Source organism: Tamandua tetradactyla, chromosome 2 (genome assembly GCF_023851605.1).
Source record: "Tamandua tetradactyla isolate mTamTet1 chromosome 2, mTamTet1.pri, whole genome shotgun sequence".
Lineage (NCBI taxonomy): Eukaryota > Metazoa > Chordata > Mammalia > Pilosa > Myrmecophagidae > Tamandua > Tamandua tetradactyla.
The window spans coordinates 119,021,068-119,037,241 of record NC_135328.1 but is presented as its reverse complement, the minus strand read 5'-3'; the positions used below and the strand labels follow the sequence as shown (position 1 = coordinate 119,037,241).

Sequence of the window (16,174 nt, the reverse complement as noted above, 5' to 3'; positions counted from 1 at the left end):
CTCTGCAGATTGACCTGTGTAAAGTGCTCTCCTTCAGGGATTGTCCATACAACAGGTTGTATAAGACTAATCCCAGGTCAAAGCATAGGGGTCTCCCTGATCTTTCTGATCATGTGTCTTGTCTTGGGCATCCATGTTTGGTCCCAGGAATTTCCCCTTTTACACAGAAACAAATGTTCCCTCTTCCCTAAGAAACTATATAGTGATATAAAGGCTACTGTTCTGAAACAATACAGATAAAAAGGCTACAGTGCATGTCCAGCTCTAGCAATCCCTTACCCAGGCAGCACTGGACCATTCTCCCACTGTGGTTCTGTAGCACAGCTCAGCAACCTGCCTCCTATGTGTGGGGCAAGTTCTGAGACAACACATTCCTCAGGTCACACTACCTGACAGATTGGGCCAGATATGCATGTTCCCACCATGTGCACGAGGGCAGATTGCTCCCGCTGGAACTGGGACCAGGGACCTGCACTGGTGATGTGGACTGACTCCCTGCAGAGCTTGTGATGGGATCGGGAGGAGCAGCTGGGTGGCCAGGAGGTCTGTGGCTTTTAAGAAGCAGTTTTCTTGATTTGGTGCTCGCCCTCTTACTGTAGTCCTTTAGCTATTTTCTGGAGCTGGGAGAAAGATTGTATTAGTTAGGGTTCTCTAGAGAAACAGAATCAACAGGGAACACTTGCAAATATAAAATTTATAAAAGTGTCTCACATGACTGTGGGAATGCAGAGTCCAAAATCTGCAGGGTGGGCTGTGAAGCCGACGACTCTGATGGAGGGTCTGGATGAACTCCACAGGAGAGGCTCACCAGCTGAAGCAGGAATGGGACACGTCTCCTCTGAATCCTCCTTCAAAGGCTTCCTGTGATTAGATTAAGCATCACTCATTGTAGAAGACACTCCCCTTTGGCTGATTACAAATGGAATCAGCTGTGGATGCAGCTGACGTGATCATGATCTAATTCTATGAAACATCTTCATTGCAACAGACAGGCCAGCACTTGCCCAACCAGATAAACAGGTACCACAATGTGGCCAAGTTGACACATGTCCCTGACCATGACAAAGATGTTTCTGCCAGTCATTGCTAGTTGTGTAACACTCCTGTGGGGGTATAGAGCTCTAAAGTATGTCACTTTTCCATCTTGATCAGGGTGGGGCTATGTGGGCATGTTTTCATTTCCCTTGGGTATATTCCTAGGAGTAAAATTGCTGGATCATATGGTAAATCTGTGTTTAACCATTGGAGTAACTGCCAGACTGTTTTCTAAAGCAGCTGTATTATTTTACGTTCCTACTAGCAGCATATGAGCGTTCCAGTTTCTCTGCATCTTCATAAATGTTTATCTGTCTTGATTATGGACCTCTTAGTTACAAAGTGGTATCTAATTGTGGTTTTGATTTGCATTTTTTTTGATGGCTAATGATGTTGAGCATCTTTTCATGTCCTTATGGACCATTGTATATCTAATTTAGAGAATTGTCTAATAAGACACTTTGCCTATTTTTTAAAGCATAAAATATAAGATTCCTATATACCTCACTATTAACACCTTGCATTAGTGTGGTATATTTGTTAAAATTTATAAAATTACATTTTTATAATGGTACTATTAACTATTGTCCATGGTTTGACTTAGGCTTCATGGTTTTACAGTTCCATGGATCTTTTTGAAAGTTTTATTCTAGTACCATATATACAACCTAAATTTTTCCCTTTAAGTGCATTCAGATAAATCATTCAGTGCTCTTAACTACACTCACAATGTTGTACTACTACCATCTATCACCAAAACTTCATTTTTTAGATAGTGCCTATTTTAGATTGAGTTGTCTTTATTGCTAGGATTCTTCATACTAGATACAAGTCCAGTATCAGATATATGACTTGCAAAATTTTTCTCCCATTCAGTGCACTCTATACTTTCTTTATGGGGCCCTTTGATGCACAAAAGCTTTAAATTTTGATGTCCATTTAATCTATACAGATGTGTGTGCATGCATGTGTGTGTGTGTGTGCACACGCATGCTATTGGGGTCATATCTAAGAAATCTTTGCTCCACCAATGTTCACAAAGAGAAGTTTGCTTCTTTGGACGGTTTGAGACTAGAGTTCATCAGTCCTTTCGTCCCCTACTAAAAGGAACTTATCCTTTTCATATATAAGGCTCATGAAGTGACAGATCTCTAGAATTACCCAGGACGAGCATGTGCTGCTGTTCGCCTGGGTGTATGGAGCCTGCTGACCTCCCTGCTGTTTACCAGCTTCTCTACTAGGCTCATGTCACTCTCCCTCATTTAGTTAAGAGTGACTACATTGAGGCCATCTGGGGCGGGGGTGGGGGGGTTGAGTTGGGGACATGTAGTGGGGGGGCAGGTGGTACGAAATGGGGAAAAAAAAGGCTTCAATGGGAAAGCAATACCCCGAATCTGACGATTATAGTCTGGGTGTCACTAGGCTATAACTTTATTCTTGCTATTTGAGCTTTCTACTATTGCAAGTCCCCAAACTTCTGGAATCTCGGCCATTTCACAAGCAGAAACCTTTGCCATAAAGACCTCCTAGAAAACCTCTATTCTGTTCCATCTCAACTTACAATCCAGCCAATTCCTACAGGCTCTCTCATAATATCTTGTTAAAAGCCGCAAGAGGCAGCTAACACACAGACATCTTAAAATTTTCCAAGCATTTCCCCTAACGCCACACACATGGTAAGCAAATGGTCTGCCTTCCAAGGTATTATCGGTGACAGTTTGCCAAATATGTTTACAATTTAGCAAGGGTCACCATCTTTCCAGCCTGCAGTACCTGTTTCTTTGCTGCCAGACTCCACCCACTAATCGAATGCCATATATTTAAGTTTTTTGTGTGTGATAGAAACTGATACCTGGAAGTGAAACTGTATAGTGATATAAAGGCTACTGTTCTGAAACAAGATGACACAAATTTAGAGTGACTTAGATAATATAGGAGCATTTTTCTCCTTTACCTTCAGTTTGGCTGACCCAGGGTGACAGGACAGACATCTGTGAAATCATTTGGGGACCCAGATTCTTTCTTCTCCTTTCCCCAGGCCCCAGGGTCCTTATTCTCACAGTCAAAATGGGTGGCTACTATGTCTGTGTTATAACCCGTAGAAGAAGGAAAAGGAGCAAGCCCAGGGTAAGCAATTGCCTTTTAAGCAGGTGACATGGAGTTGGGACATATAACTAATGCGCCCATCTCATTGGTGAGAGCTTAGTCATGCAGTAGACCTGGCTGAAAGGCAAGTTGAGAAATATGGTCAGTTATATGCTACCTCATTCTCCTTTTCTGGTTTAAATAGTTATTGTTGCATTCCTTTGGTGACCAGCTTCTGCCTCTGTTGTGGTTCTTCATTCTGGCTCAGATTGTAGTTAGTCGTTAACGAGTAATTCTCTTATTCCATATCAGAAGTTAATTGAGGACCATACCTTTATTTTTGTTGTGCCCTTAGAAACCTAGGTTTTTCTGCATGTGGATAGTATATTTTGAGAATCAAGGCATAAATTCTAGGTCCTATTATCTAAAGTATTCCAGATAATATCACTAAAGTCAGAGACTGTTTTCCAAGTAAGGTGCAATCCAGCAGCCTTGTATCTGGATATAGTAAATGGGTGAATACAGTCGATACCATCCATTGACAATTGTTCCCTTTAACAAGTAAAACTAGCTTTGCTGTATCAGTCAAATTTTATATAAGCTCTGGTTTGGTGTTTAAGCTGCTGGAATGCAATATACCAGGAATGGAACGGCTTTTAAAAAAGGAAATTTATTAAGTTACAAGTTCACAGTTCTAAGCCATAACAATGCCCAAACTGAGGCATCCAGATAAAGATACCTTGACTCAAGAAAGGTCGATGGGTCTGGAACACCTCTGTCAGCTGGGAAGGCACAGGACGACATCTGCTGGGACTTTTGGCTTCTGATTTCAAACAGCTTCCCTGGGGGAGTTTTCTTTCTGTATCTCTAAATGCCTGGGTCTTGGGTTGGCTGTGTTGCTTCTATCATTGGCTCAGAAGCTTTTTCCAAAATCGTTCCCTCTTAAAGAACTCCGATAAGCAACCCCACCTTGATTGGATGGAGACACAGCTCCATGGAAACAACTTAGTCAAAAAGATCCCACCCAGCAATACTGAATTAGGATTAAAGAACGTGGCTTTTCCAGGGTACATAACAGTTTCAAGCTAGCACAAGCTGTATTTGTGTGGCAGTTATTTGAAATGCCAGGCACATTTCACCTAGTACCAACATAATAAATATGGTTCAGTTAACATTTCCAGGACTCAAAGCTAATACAATTTTTGAAGAAGCTTAATGCTAAGAGTACAGTAATTACAGCATAAGCTAAAAAATCCCCTTGTGATCCAGACCAGCCTGGGAATTAAAGCATCATTTATATTATTTCTATGGGAAAGTATGTTAAAGGACTGGGCAACAGGATAAACACATACCTCCTTTCGGTGTAAGCTTGTTGTAGACCTAATGAACTCTCGTCATCAGGCCTGAGGTTAACAGAGAATTTGGGGGATATAAAGAATGTCTCTCACATACCCCAGAATCATTCCTAAGTGTATGATATGCGAATTCAAGTTTGAGATCTTACCCAAACACCAATCTCAAAAACAGTAAATATTGGGATATTATACACCTCAATCATGTCATGAAAACTATACAATTACATGGACATATATATTAAATGAAATACTTTGGATTCAAAACATATGTCCAGTGTCTTAAACTACTCTCATATAACCACACCCAGCAAAGAAAACAAAATAAACCAACCAATCCTGATAGAGAAGAAATGACTTAGAAATAGGGACCAAAATCTAACAATTCTGTTCAGGTGGAATTAGTTTTCCTGTTCTTTTTCTAAACTATTTTCAATTTGCATAGATTTATTTTTGTCATTTATCTTCAGTTATAATTTCTACAGGAGCAAGGATCTTGTTTGTTTTATACACAGAGCTATTCCCAGAGCTTAGAAGAGTGCCTGGTACAGAAAAAGGTGCTGAATGAATATTTGAGTTATATAAGTAATCAGCAAAAGTATCAAATGAAAAATAGAGTTTGGAATGTAGTGATGGACTCGATAGTAAAAGAAATAACTTTTCTTTTTCTTAGGTAGAGAGATGCTAACACCATGTGAATATTAAAAAATCATGTACGGGCGGGCCGCGGTGGCTCAGCGGGCAAAGTGCTTGCCTGCTATGCCGGAGGACCTCGGTTCGATTCCCGGCCCCAGCCCATGTAACAAAAAACGGAAAAACAAAATACAATAAAACAAGAAAATGTTTAAAGATGTTTCCCTTTCTTCCTTCCTTCCTTCCTTCTATCCTTCCTTCCTTCTCTCTGTCTTTAAAAAAAAAAAAAAAAAAAAAAATCATGTAGTGTTTAGGGGACTATGTTGCAGAGAAATTTTCCACAACATAAATGCTGTTTGCCACTAGTAGAACACACAGGAATGTGCAGAAATAGAAGTTCTATATGAAAATCCTAACAGGCATTTTGTATGTGTTAGTTTGCGGAAGGAAGAGCAAATAATGACAGAGGGGCAGTGCTATATGTATCTTGCAGTATCTTTCAAGGCGTCTCTGTTTAAATTGTAAAATGTGAAAAGGGCTTGTCTCACATCCTAGATTTTTCTAGAACTGGGAAGTTGAGGCTTCTCGGAATTCTTTGGTATAACTTTAGATGTTCCCAAACTCCTGTGCTGATATTATAGCCTGTTAGCTACACATCTTATATTGGTATATCTGTAATCATTCTGGTTCTTGAATAAGGAGTAAAATGCTAGAACAGTACTGAAAAGTTACTAATCATAGCTCGTGATGGATAATACTTATTTCCCTATGCACATGCCACTTTATTTTATCTGGGTTATTTTCAATTATTTTGGCAATCATTTAATAAGAAAGATAGAAAGGGTGGGTTTCATGTTTAATTCTTCAGCTATTCCCTTCCAGTTTTGAATGAATCATATTCTTAGCCTTAATTTTACATTATCTTTCCCCATTTAGCAACACCATTGAGAATAAGTCTCTTGTCTCTAAGTATATTTCAAAAATAACCGGCACGGAAAGATAGAAATATACCATTCTACATTTGGTTGACTTGCCTAAACGTTTTTAGCTTCAACAGATTTCTCCAAAGACTTCAGATGTTTTGGGGGTATGCAGATTAAAGTAGTGTTATGGATTGTAACGTGTACCCTACAAAGACCTGTTCAAGTCCTAAACCCCAGTCCTGTGGGTGAGAACTTATGGGAAAATAGGGCCTCTGAAGATGTTATTAAGGGAGGTCAAACTGAATCAGAGCGGGCCTTAATCTAATACAACTGGAGACCTTATAAATAAAGGAAATGTGGACAGTCAGACAGAGACAAAGACAACCATATGATGGAGGCAGAGATTGAGTTACAGGTTGCTGACAAGGTACCATTAGCAGGCTACACTCTTCAAAGAAAGTTTGATTTGATGATGACACCTTGACTTCTGGACTTCTAGCCTCAAACTGAGACAAATTCCTCTTGTACAAGTGGACTTGTCTATGGTAAGCTAAGACAAGTAGCATTTCATATTTCTTTAGATGGCAAATGTGATCACTTGTAGGTTTTTTTTCTTATAGCTTTTTAAAAAGTCATGCCTAAAGGATAAAGAGAAATTTATAAGATCTGATGCAAGTGCCTACATTTCTGGTTCAATCTATTGTAGAATAGTTTTGCATATGATTTCAGGACTGACTATCCCGAGAGAACCAGCAATCTTCAAGCATCTTGAAAGGCCTCTTTTCAACCAACCAGAAATTACTTTTCCTCCCTGCTGAAGTTGAAGCATGAGTGCCTTACTCATGGAAGTAATTTTATGAACTCAAATCATTGAAATGTATTTCTGCAGAGATGGCCATATAACATGTCCTTTTATTCAAAGATGTTTAAAGTTGGGATATGTATCTGTGTTAGTTTGCAAGCTGCCGGAAGTAATATACCAGAAATGGAACAGCTTTTATAAAGGGTTACAAGTTTATGGTTCTAAGCCTGTGAAACTGTCCAAACGAAGGCATCCAGGGAAAGATACCTTAATTCAAGACAGGCCAATGGGTCAGGAACCCCTCTGTCAGCTGGGTAGTCACGTGACTGGCATCTGCTGGTACATGTTCCTGGGTCTGTTGCTTTCAGCCCCTGTTCCTGTGGGGGTTCCTCACTTTGCTTCTCTGGGGCTGGCTCTCCTCTCTTGGCTTCCCTTGGCTCTCTCCAGGTTCTGGTTTGCTTAATATCTCATGGCAACGTCTGTCGGTCTCCAAGCATCTCCAAACATCCATGTCTCTGTTCTCCCAGTTTCGGCATCTGTGTTAGCTCTGCTCTGAAGTTTCTGTCAGCTCTCTCATATTAGATCTGAGGTTTCTGTTGTTTCTTTCAAAATGTTTTCCCTTTTAAAGTTTTTATTAATCTAATCAAGACCCACCTAGAATGGGTGGAGTCACATCTTCATCTAAGCAAAAGATTACACCCACAATTGGGCATGTCTAATCATAAGCTTCCACCCCACCATACTGAATCAGGATTAGAAGAAAAGGCTGTTCCCACAAGATTGGATCATGATTAAAACATGGCTTTTCTGGGGTACATAATACCTTCAAACCGGCACAGCATCCATAAGCCTTAGGATGATGAAAGGGAAGCACTTCATGTTCCATAACTAGGTAATGTAATCAAGTACTACTGAATAACCCAAACATCAGAAAATTGAGAGAAAAAATTACCTTCATTATGTAGCTTTACAATTCACAAAACTCTGATTCTAACAACCGTGCGAACTGTGTAAAGTCACTGTCTTACAAATGAGGAAACTGGCATTTAGCAAGTTCAGGATACTTGACAGACACTTTGTTAATTATGGAGGATTTGGACAAAGTGTGAACCCCCCAAGACAAAGGAAAAAGATGCACATTGACAAGGACAAAGAGAAAGGGTGAAGAAGAAATAGAAATAATAGTTTGATGATGTGAAGCAGCAGGATGGGGGTATTGACTTAGCAGACCCAAGAAAATTGGGTTATGAGCCAGTTATTAAGGAAGACCAAGAAGCCAAACACTTTTGCATCAAAAAATGGTCTAGAAGACTCAGGAACTGATGGCACCCAGGAACTCCAGAGGCAGTAGTTAGGGTGAGGCTTAAACACAGTGGAGTCTATTTAAGAAACACCAAGTACTGAGATCTCCTCCCTAATATATTTGCTTTGTGACTGCCCCTCTTAACTTCTGCAGAGGGTTGGAAAAGGTAAATGAGAGAAACTCTTGCATGGAGGGGCTGGGGGCCAGGATGGGAAGGAACACCAGAACAGATGGGAGCAGGAAGGGGAGGGGCGGATACCTCATGAAAAAGGGAGATGAAGTGAAAACTTAATGATTGTTGAGAAACTCCCTCCCCCCACTTTCCAGCTCCTTCTTCCACTCCAGATAGCTGGCAGCTATCAGCAAATAAAGCAAAAACAAATTTAAAAGATAGCATAGAAAAATCAGAGGACCAGTTATGAAGTCTGACATCTGGATCATTTTTAGAAGTTGAAGATAGAGGGGCAAGGAGAGTAGGACATATCAAATATAAGGAAATTCCCTAGGACTGAAAGATGTGAACTTTCAAAACAGTGCACTCAGGTGCCAACAAAAGCAGATGAAATAATGAAAATAGACTTTCACTTCAACATGCAATTTCAGTGCTTTAGGCCTCAGCTGAAAATGAAGGCAGGGGGTGGTGTGCGAGGGATCGAGTGGGCTCAATCCAGCTGTGGGTTGGTGAAAGTCCTGACTTTCCAGTAGTCCTACGTTGACACCACCTCAGTGTGCGTGTGTGTGTGTGTGTGTGTGTGTATGTGTGTAGTGCCTCTTCATTGCCGGATGGGGGTGGAAGTCCAGACTGCTGCTATGGTCTCCACTGACACTTGGGGGTGTGGGGGTGGGGTAGGGTGGACTCTACCTGGCAGGATTGGACGCCCTAGCTCTTCACTCTGCCTTTTCTGACACATCTGTGGCGGAGGGCCTGGGGCACCTCATTACAGCTTGGCAAGGAAGTGGAGGCTGCCCACCTGTCCTTTGTTGGCAACAGAGGGGTGGAGCCACAGAGTTTTCTGTGGTGTTTGGCTGGAATAAATGTAAGCGTTTTTAAAAGGAGAATGTAAATATGATAGGAGTAGTTAAACAGGTATTGGCTATATATAATAATGCCATACTTTCTGTCTCATGATACAGGATTTTTATTTCCTCTTCTAATTTCTGAGTGGCCTGCAGCCTTAGGACATCCTTCTTTTCTTCTATGCAGGAACAAAACTGAATATAGTCAAAGGTAAAATCCACTTTGACTTGAAGCTCTGCTTCTTAACAAGCCCACACTACCCTGGGTCCTGGTATCAGTACAACATGACATCACCAAGCTAAATATCCTCTCAACCCAAGTAATTAGTATTATTACTTACCAGCAAAACCAAGATTTAGCCTTGTAGGAATTTGTTTCTGTTTCTCCAAAAATGTCCATCTATTTTGTGTATAGGCTTCTTTTGGTAGACCAAGTGTTTTCTATCGGTTCCTTTGCATCCCTTAATTCATCATAAAGTCGGTCTAAAATGTTCATCACTTTTAAACACTGTGAAGCTTGTTGGATGTCATCCTAAACTGCTCTTTAATGGGGAAAATTATTTTTAAGGCACAGAGGTAATCAGAACTTGTGAAATTTAATTTGGATTTCAAAGAAATTACAGTTTAAGCAAAGAAACTGTGAAAACCCAGTTTCCCTTGCTGCCCTGTTCTGGTGACATTTTTTTCCCCTGCATTCTGAAGCTATCTTATTTCCAAAAAAAAATGAGGGTGTTTTGTATTATATCAGTTTTGTCACAAGTATACATCATAATGCACAACTCTGATGCAATCAACTTCTTGTTTTCTAGCTCTTATGGCTTCTGCAAAGGTCAAACTGAGATCCAGTGTATAGATTTCTGTCTTACTGTAATTCTCTCTGACATTCTCATCTTCAATGTATTTCCTAATTAAAGAAGGACTTTCTTGCCCTACACTCTGAAAATATGATTACATGGCAGGCCAGCATTTTAACAGCTTTTCTATATTCAGTATTAATGATACCGTATTATAGGCACATATCTAAGGAGGCTGTCTCCTTCTGCTTCTACAAGGCTTAACATATCATCAAGCAGTTCTTGTGTTTTGAAGAAACTGATGTTAGAAAGAATCCTGTACCTGAAAAGAGAATTAATGCTCACCAGATTGTGGAGAAGAAAATAATTTATTCACAATCTTGCAAGAATGGGCGCCCAGCCGGAAAATGGTAGCTAGAGTGTCAAACAATAGAATGCTTACAAATCTTCTACTTAATCCTAACACTCAGGCCCCTTCCCTGTTTCTCTGCTGATGGATACTCCAGAGGTTACAGCCTATCTGGATAGTATAACTAATTCAGACTTCCCACTGAAGGTTCCCTCTTTTAATTATGCTTTACATTTCAATGACTCTGGCCGCTACTTATTTAAACTTGTTTCTACCTATTTGGTGCCAACTCTAGGCTTACATCAGAGGTACACCACCTGCAAGACCGGTTTGAGCTGTCCTGCAGCCCTTTCCCGTGCCATCTTGTGTGAACGCTCAACTTAAATATATTACACTGAAAAGTAAAGAAGGAACGGGAGGTGAGGTCCAGAGGACCCAACTTGACAGCATGTCAACTAGTTCCATCCCCTACTCCATATTATCGGCAACCCTTTCCAACAGGAAAAAGTTAGAAGGCATCGCTCAAATACCCATAAAGATTGGGAGAAAGATCAAAGGAAAAGGTGGAGTTATAAAAGAGAAGATAGCATTTAACAAATGAGAATGACTGCTGAATCATTATATTGATATTTCTTTTAGTCTCTATTGTCTTGGAGCAGCTAGATGGAAAAACCTAAAATTGTGGAGCTGTAACCCATACCAAATTCTGAAATCTGTTCTGTAACTGAGGCAGTGTGCTTTGAAACTTATGGCTTTTTTGTATATGTTGTATTTAACAATAAAAAAAAATCACTAAAAGAAAAACTGGTAGGTAAGGCAGTGTAGTCTATCTGAAAAGTTTTGCTGGAAAGGAACAGAGAAATGAGAATATTAGTGGGAGGGAAATGTGGAATGAAGGGTACTAGGTAAGGCTGGAAGATACTGAAGAGGGATTTCCTTTAAAAGGTAAGAGGGCATAATATTCACTGATTCATTCATCAAATATTTAGCGAGTACCTACTGCCAACCACAGCCCTAAGTGCTGGGGATAAAGCTTTGAGCAAAACAAAGCCCCTATCCTCAGGAACCATATTATTCAAGAGAGATGTATTCTTTACTTCCTAAAAACAACTTTACTGAGGTCTGACTTACAAACAATAAAAGGGACACTTGTAAGTATATACTTCAAGGAGTTTTACAACTGTACTCATCAATCTATCACTATTGTAATCAAGATACAGAACGCTGGCTATAAAAGAACAGTAAAGAGAATGGAAATGCCCTGTATCTTGACTGCATAAATATCAGTATCCTGGTTGTGATATTGGACTATAGTTTTGCAAGATGTTACATTGGGGGAACCGGGTAAAGTTACACAGGATATCTCTGTATTATTTCTTAAAACTGCATGTGAATCTACAATGATCCCAAAATGAAAAGCTTAATAATTAAAGAAAAATAAAAAAGATGCAGAACACCTCCATTACCTCAAATTGGTTAGGCCTATCCCAGTCAATCCTTCTTGGACCCTCAGGCAACCTCCCATCTGTTTTCTGCCACTATAGTGTCTGCTCTTCAGAGTTTCATATAAATGAAATTGTACTTCCTATCTGGTTTCTTTGGCTTCATTTTCGAGATTCATCCATATTTACATGTAGTTTCATCCCTTTTTTGTTAGTGTTCATTATATTGTATGGATATGCCACAAGCTTATCTATTCTCGGGTTGGGCATATGGATTGTTTCCAGTTGTTGATAATTATGAATTAAGTTATGAACACCACTGTACAAGTCTTTGTGTGGATAAGCCTTCTGCCTGAGGAAGAAACTGACGGATCATAGAAGTATAGGATTACTTTTAGAAGAGTTTGTCTTTCGTTACAAAATGTTTGTACCATTTTGCAAGGTACTAGCAGTCCAGTTGCTCCATGTCCTTGCCAACATTTGTTATTGTCAAGTTTTGGCCACTCGAGTAGGGATGCATTTCTTACACATGCGCTGTATTTACGTAACCCCATTTAAAAACTGATCATTATTAAATAAATTCTACAAAAAAACCTAAAACGTAAGAGGATCAAAGAAAATGGCTGGTTTGACTCTGTGTCTCTCTAGACCACACAAAACTCCCAGGTACGGTCAGAAAACATAGATCCGGTGTCAGACTGCACCAACTCAGTGGGTGTCTTGGAGCCGAGCAATTCGTTCATCTCTGCAACACCAAGGTAGTGCAGATTACTTCCATTGCTTCCTCCCGTCTTCCCGTCGCGTCTACGAATTTCCCAAGGCGCCGAGCAGGGCGGGGCGGGCTACGAGGCCTCAGGCTCCGCCCCCACCGGTCCCGCCCACCACCCAGCCCTCGAAGGGAGTAGGGAAGGAAGGTAGCTTTCGAGCTCGCGGAATGGATGTAATCCCGCGAGATGAGAGGGCGGCCGCCGCCGGCCGAACCGCGGCTAGGGCCAGGGAGGGGGTGTGGCCCAGGAGTGCGAAGTCCCCGGGAGTAAGGGAAAGGAGGCGGGGTCGCGCGCAACGGGCGTACGCATGCGCGCCCGCAGCTGGTCGGGCTGGGCTGAAAGGGGAGGGGGCGGCGGCAGCAGAGGCGGCGTCGTTATTTCCGCGGTCCGGGCGGTGCGTGGCGGCGCGGGTGGCCACGGGAGAAGTAGGTAGGGACCGCCCCTGCGGAACCATTGAGACCCCCCCTTCCTCGCTCCCGTTTTCGAGCGTCGCAGCCCCCCGCATGTGTGGCGGACCCTGGTGACGCCAGGTCACCCTGCGGCCCCGGCCCTCTCGCCGCGCCTCAGGTAGGAGCCGCGGTCTTCCCCGTGCCCGGTGCCCGCCGAGGCCCGGGCCTCGCCGTGTGTTACCGGGGCGACGACCCGGCGCCGGGCGTATCCGCCCTCCTGCGCGCGACAGTCCTGTCCTTGCTTCCGCGCCCTGTCGGGCCGGGCCGGGCTGACCCTGGTGGGGCAGACGTGGAGCTGCTCCTGGTTTCAGGTGCGCCCCCGCCCCGGACCCGGCGGGTGGGACCCTCCGGTGCGCGCCCGCGCGTGGTGCCGGGCCGTACACTGGTCCTGACCCGGCACGGGAGAGCTTGGCCCAGAGAGCTCCGGGTGGATGGACGACTACCCAGATTTGGGTAGTTGCCGCATGGGGTCCTGGGCTGCTAGAGGGGATCCTGAGGACTACCTTGGTTTTCCGTGGTCGGCGTTAAAAGTTCGAAGAGCTGGAGTTGGATCTTCTTGGGCCAGTGGTGTGATGGTCGTGACTTTTCTTAAATAGTAGGAAGCAAACTCTTTATGAGACCTCGTAGGTAGTGGGTTACCTGTAAAGAAACAGATATGTTTATTAATATGAGACTGATTGCATCAAGGCTATCTTCTGTAACACATATCTCGAACTCAAGAGTTTTGCTTAGACAGTTTAGTAGGACTTTAATTCAATACTTTAAAAAAACCCAAGCAAACAAACTCTTGTTTTGCAAGTACTCTTGCCTGATGTTTTTGCTAGATTTTATTTTTATTCCAACGTTGATTTTACAGGTATAATGGTCATGAAAGCTTCTGTAGAAGATGATGATTCAGGATGGGAGCTCAGTATACCAGAAAAGATGGAGAAAAGCAATACAAGCTGGGTGGACATAACCCAAGACTTTGAAGAAGCTTGTCGAGGTGAGTTAGAATTTTTTTATTAGAAGTTCAAAATCTGGGAAAAGCTTAAAATAAAATCTTGACTATAATTTCTGAACTATTTCAACAAATGAAATGCACAGGTAAATGTGGGTTTATCAAGTTTATTAACCACACTTGTTCATCCTCTCCTCTAGTTGTAACTTTTGTTTGAAGCCAGTGTATATTTACTAACAGCATTAAATACAAATGTTGGAGGCAGTTTCTCCTACCAGGTTTTTCTAACTTTAAGTAACAGGTTAAAGAGTACATGTCAACAATATTTAACTATGTAAACTAATTCTGTTAAACTAAAGACTTGTATTTTTTTCTTTATGTTTGAGGTTTGAAAATGATCAGATGATGTCATACCCTGCTTAGGATCCTCCAGTGGTTTCCTGCTGCCTGTAAAATAAAATCCAGGCCCTTTCTTCATGGCCTAAATGACCTGGTCCCTGCCTACCACTCTAACTTCACTTACTGTCACTGCCCCAGTAGGCTCTTTATGTCCTTGTCCTTTTTATCTTTTCATTAATCAAACCAAAGTGGTTCCTACCTGGGTTTTTGCATTTTTTCTTTTCTCTGTCTTAGGGGACTGCTTTGTCCGCAGGTCTTCTCATGGCTGACTCCTTCTGAACATTCAATCACCCGCCTGGGGCTTCTCAAAACAACCAACCACTTCACACATTATCTTCTCTCCAACTTCACCTCAGCTGACTTTCTTGTTTCAATTTAGCGCTTTCATCTTTTGAAGAAACCATCACTTAATTAATTTCTATTTATTACCATTTTTTTTCTGCTGGAATATAAAGTCTTAGTGCAGAGATTTTACCTATATTCTTAGTACCCAGAATAGTGCTTGGCACTAAATAAATGGAAATAAACGAATGGCAAAATGGTGTGTTGGTTGTTCGAAGGGAAAAGGCTTAGAGAAAGAGAGACTGAAGATGAAAGGAACGAATAATAGAGTGAGAGCTTGGGCTTCAAGAGAGTATGGGGTCAAGACATGATAGAGAAGTTAATTTGGGAAGAGAGTAGGGACACACTGAGACGGAGGGCTGAGGTTAGGATGGTGAAGATATGGTTCTAAGTGGACGGAGAGGAATGTTGGAGGATTCACACCTGATTTCTATTAGTGATCTGGAAGCTTAGATCTTTGGTAGTGGTTATATTAGAACAGTGCTCTAAAGGAGGAGGGTAAAGACTTTGAACATCTGCAGGTGAAAAGGGAGCCAGCTGAATATAAGCAAAGTGATAAATCATGTGCCTGTGCCTACCCTTTGACTGTTTTGAAATATATATCCAGTTAAAGTATGCCTACATGAAAGTGGAAAGAGTATTAGACTGGTAGTTGGGTGACTGCCCATGTATACCTATATAAGGAAGAGAGAAAGAAGTGTAAGAGTGTAACTTTTGTGCTCAGAGATCTTGGACTTTTCAGTAGAGAACTGAAAATCAGTATCTTGCACTGGTTTTTAAATGATCTGTATTAGGGGACTGTTATGAATCTAAATGATTGGGGAAGGCTTCATGAAGAATATATGGTTTGAGTTGGACCTTAAAGGAGAGATTTTTCTATAAGTGAAGGTGAGGGGAATTTCTCTAGACTGAGATGAACCATATGAGAGTTCAGCGGGAGTTGTGTGCTTGGGAAACTGAGTATTTCTGCTTGGCTACAGCAGAATCTGTAATGTTAGAAATTGTAAAGGGCCTTAAACGCCACTTTGCTATTACAGTTTGAGCTTGTTCTCTAGGCAGTGGGAAGTCTATAAATGTTTTGAGCATAAAATTTAAAGTGTGTTGCCTTTAGTATTCAGCACAATGACTTGTATATAACTTCGCAGTAAATAACACAGTAAACTTTTGAGCCAGAGACATGACTGAAGTCTAACTCTTCCACTTTTTTAGCTTAGTGACTTTGGACAGTTTAGTCTTAGTTTCTTCACCTGTAAAATAAAGCTTCCACTTTATAGATTGGGGGGGACTAAATGAGATAATGATTATAAAGTACTTGATCCATGGTAGGCACTTAATGGAAGCTGTTGTTCATGGTGGTTAATTCAGTGGTGAAAGTGTCTGAAGAAGGTTAATCTAGCAGCACTGTTTATGGTAGATAGGGATGGAGAGATCCTGTGACCTTAGAGACAAGCTTTTGCAGTCCCCTCAGATTGTGGTATTAAGGCCTTGGACTAGAATAGTAATAGAATGGAGCTGAAGAGTTATATGTGAGAATGAGAAAGT

The 16,174-nt window shown here is 41.5% G+C and overlaps 1 protein-coding gene and 1 long non-coding RNA gene across 5 annotated transcripts in view; one reads left to right on the top strand and one right to left on the bottom strand.

Annotated features, from left to right (window-relative positions):
* Positions 1–16,174, top strand: part of NAA35 (N-alpha-acetyltransferase 35, NatC auxiliary subunit) — a 153,285-nt gene that overhangs the window by 12,688 nt on the left and 124,423 nt on the right. The window contains exons 1-2 of one of the 4 annotated variants that reach the window (XM_077148624.1): positions 12,827–12,931; positions 13,808–13,936. In XM_077148624.1, the coding sequence (XP_077004739.1) occupies positions 13,813–13,936 (124 nt within the window). In that variant the 5' untranslated portion in view covers positions 12,827–12,931; positions 13,808–13,812. Of the gene's footprint in view, positions 1–12,826; positions 13,070–13,185; positions 13,263–13,807; positions 13,937–16,174 lie in introns of those variants that run through there. The other 3 variants (XM_077148625.1, XM_077148626.1, XM_077148627.1) reach the window with 3 other exon arrangements.
* Positions 294–9,847, bottom strand: LOC143673738 (uncharacterized). Its single transcript, XR_013170575.1, has 3 exons — positions 9,492–9,847; positions 712–861; positions 294–620 (listed from the first exon to the last, which is right to left on the bottom strand). It is a non-coding gene; the product is annotated as an uncharacterized LOC143673738 (long non-coding RNA).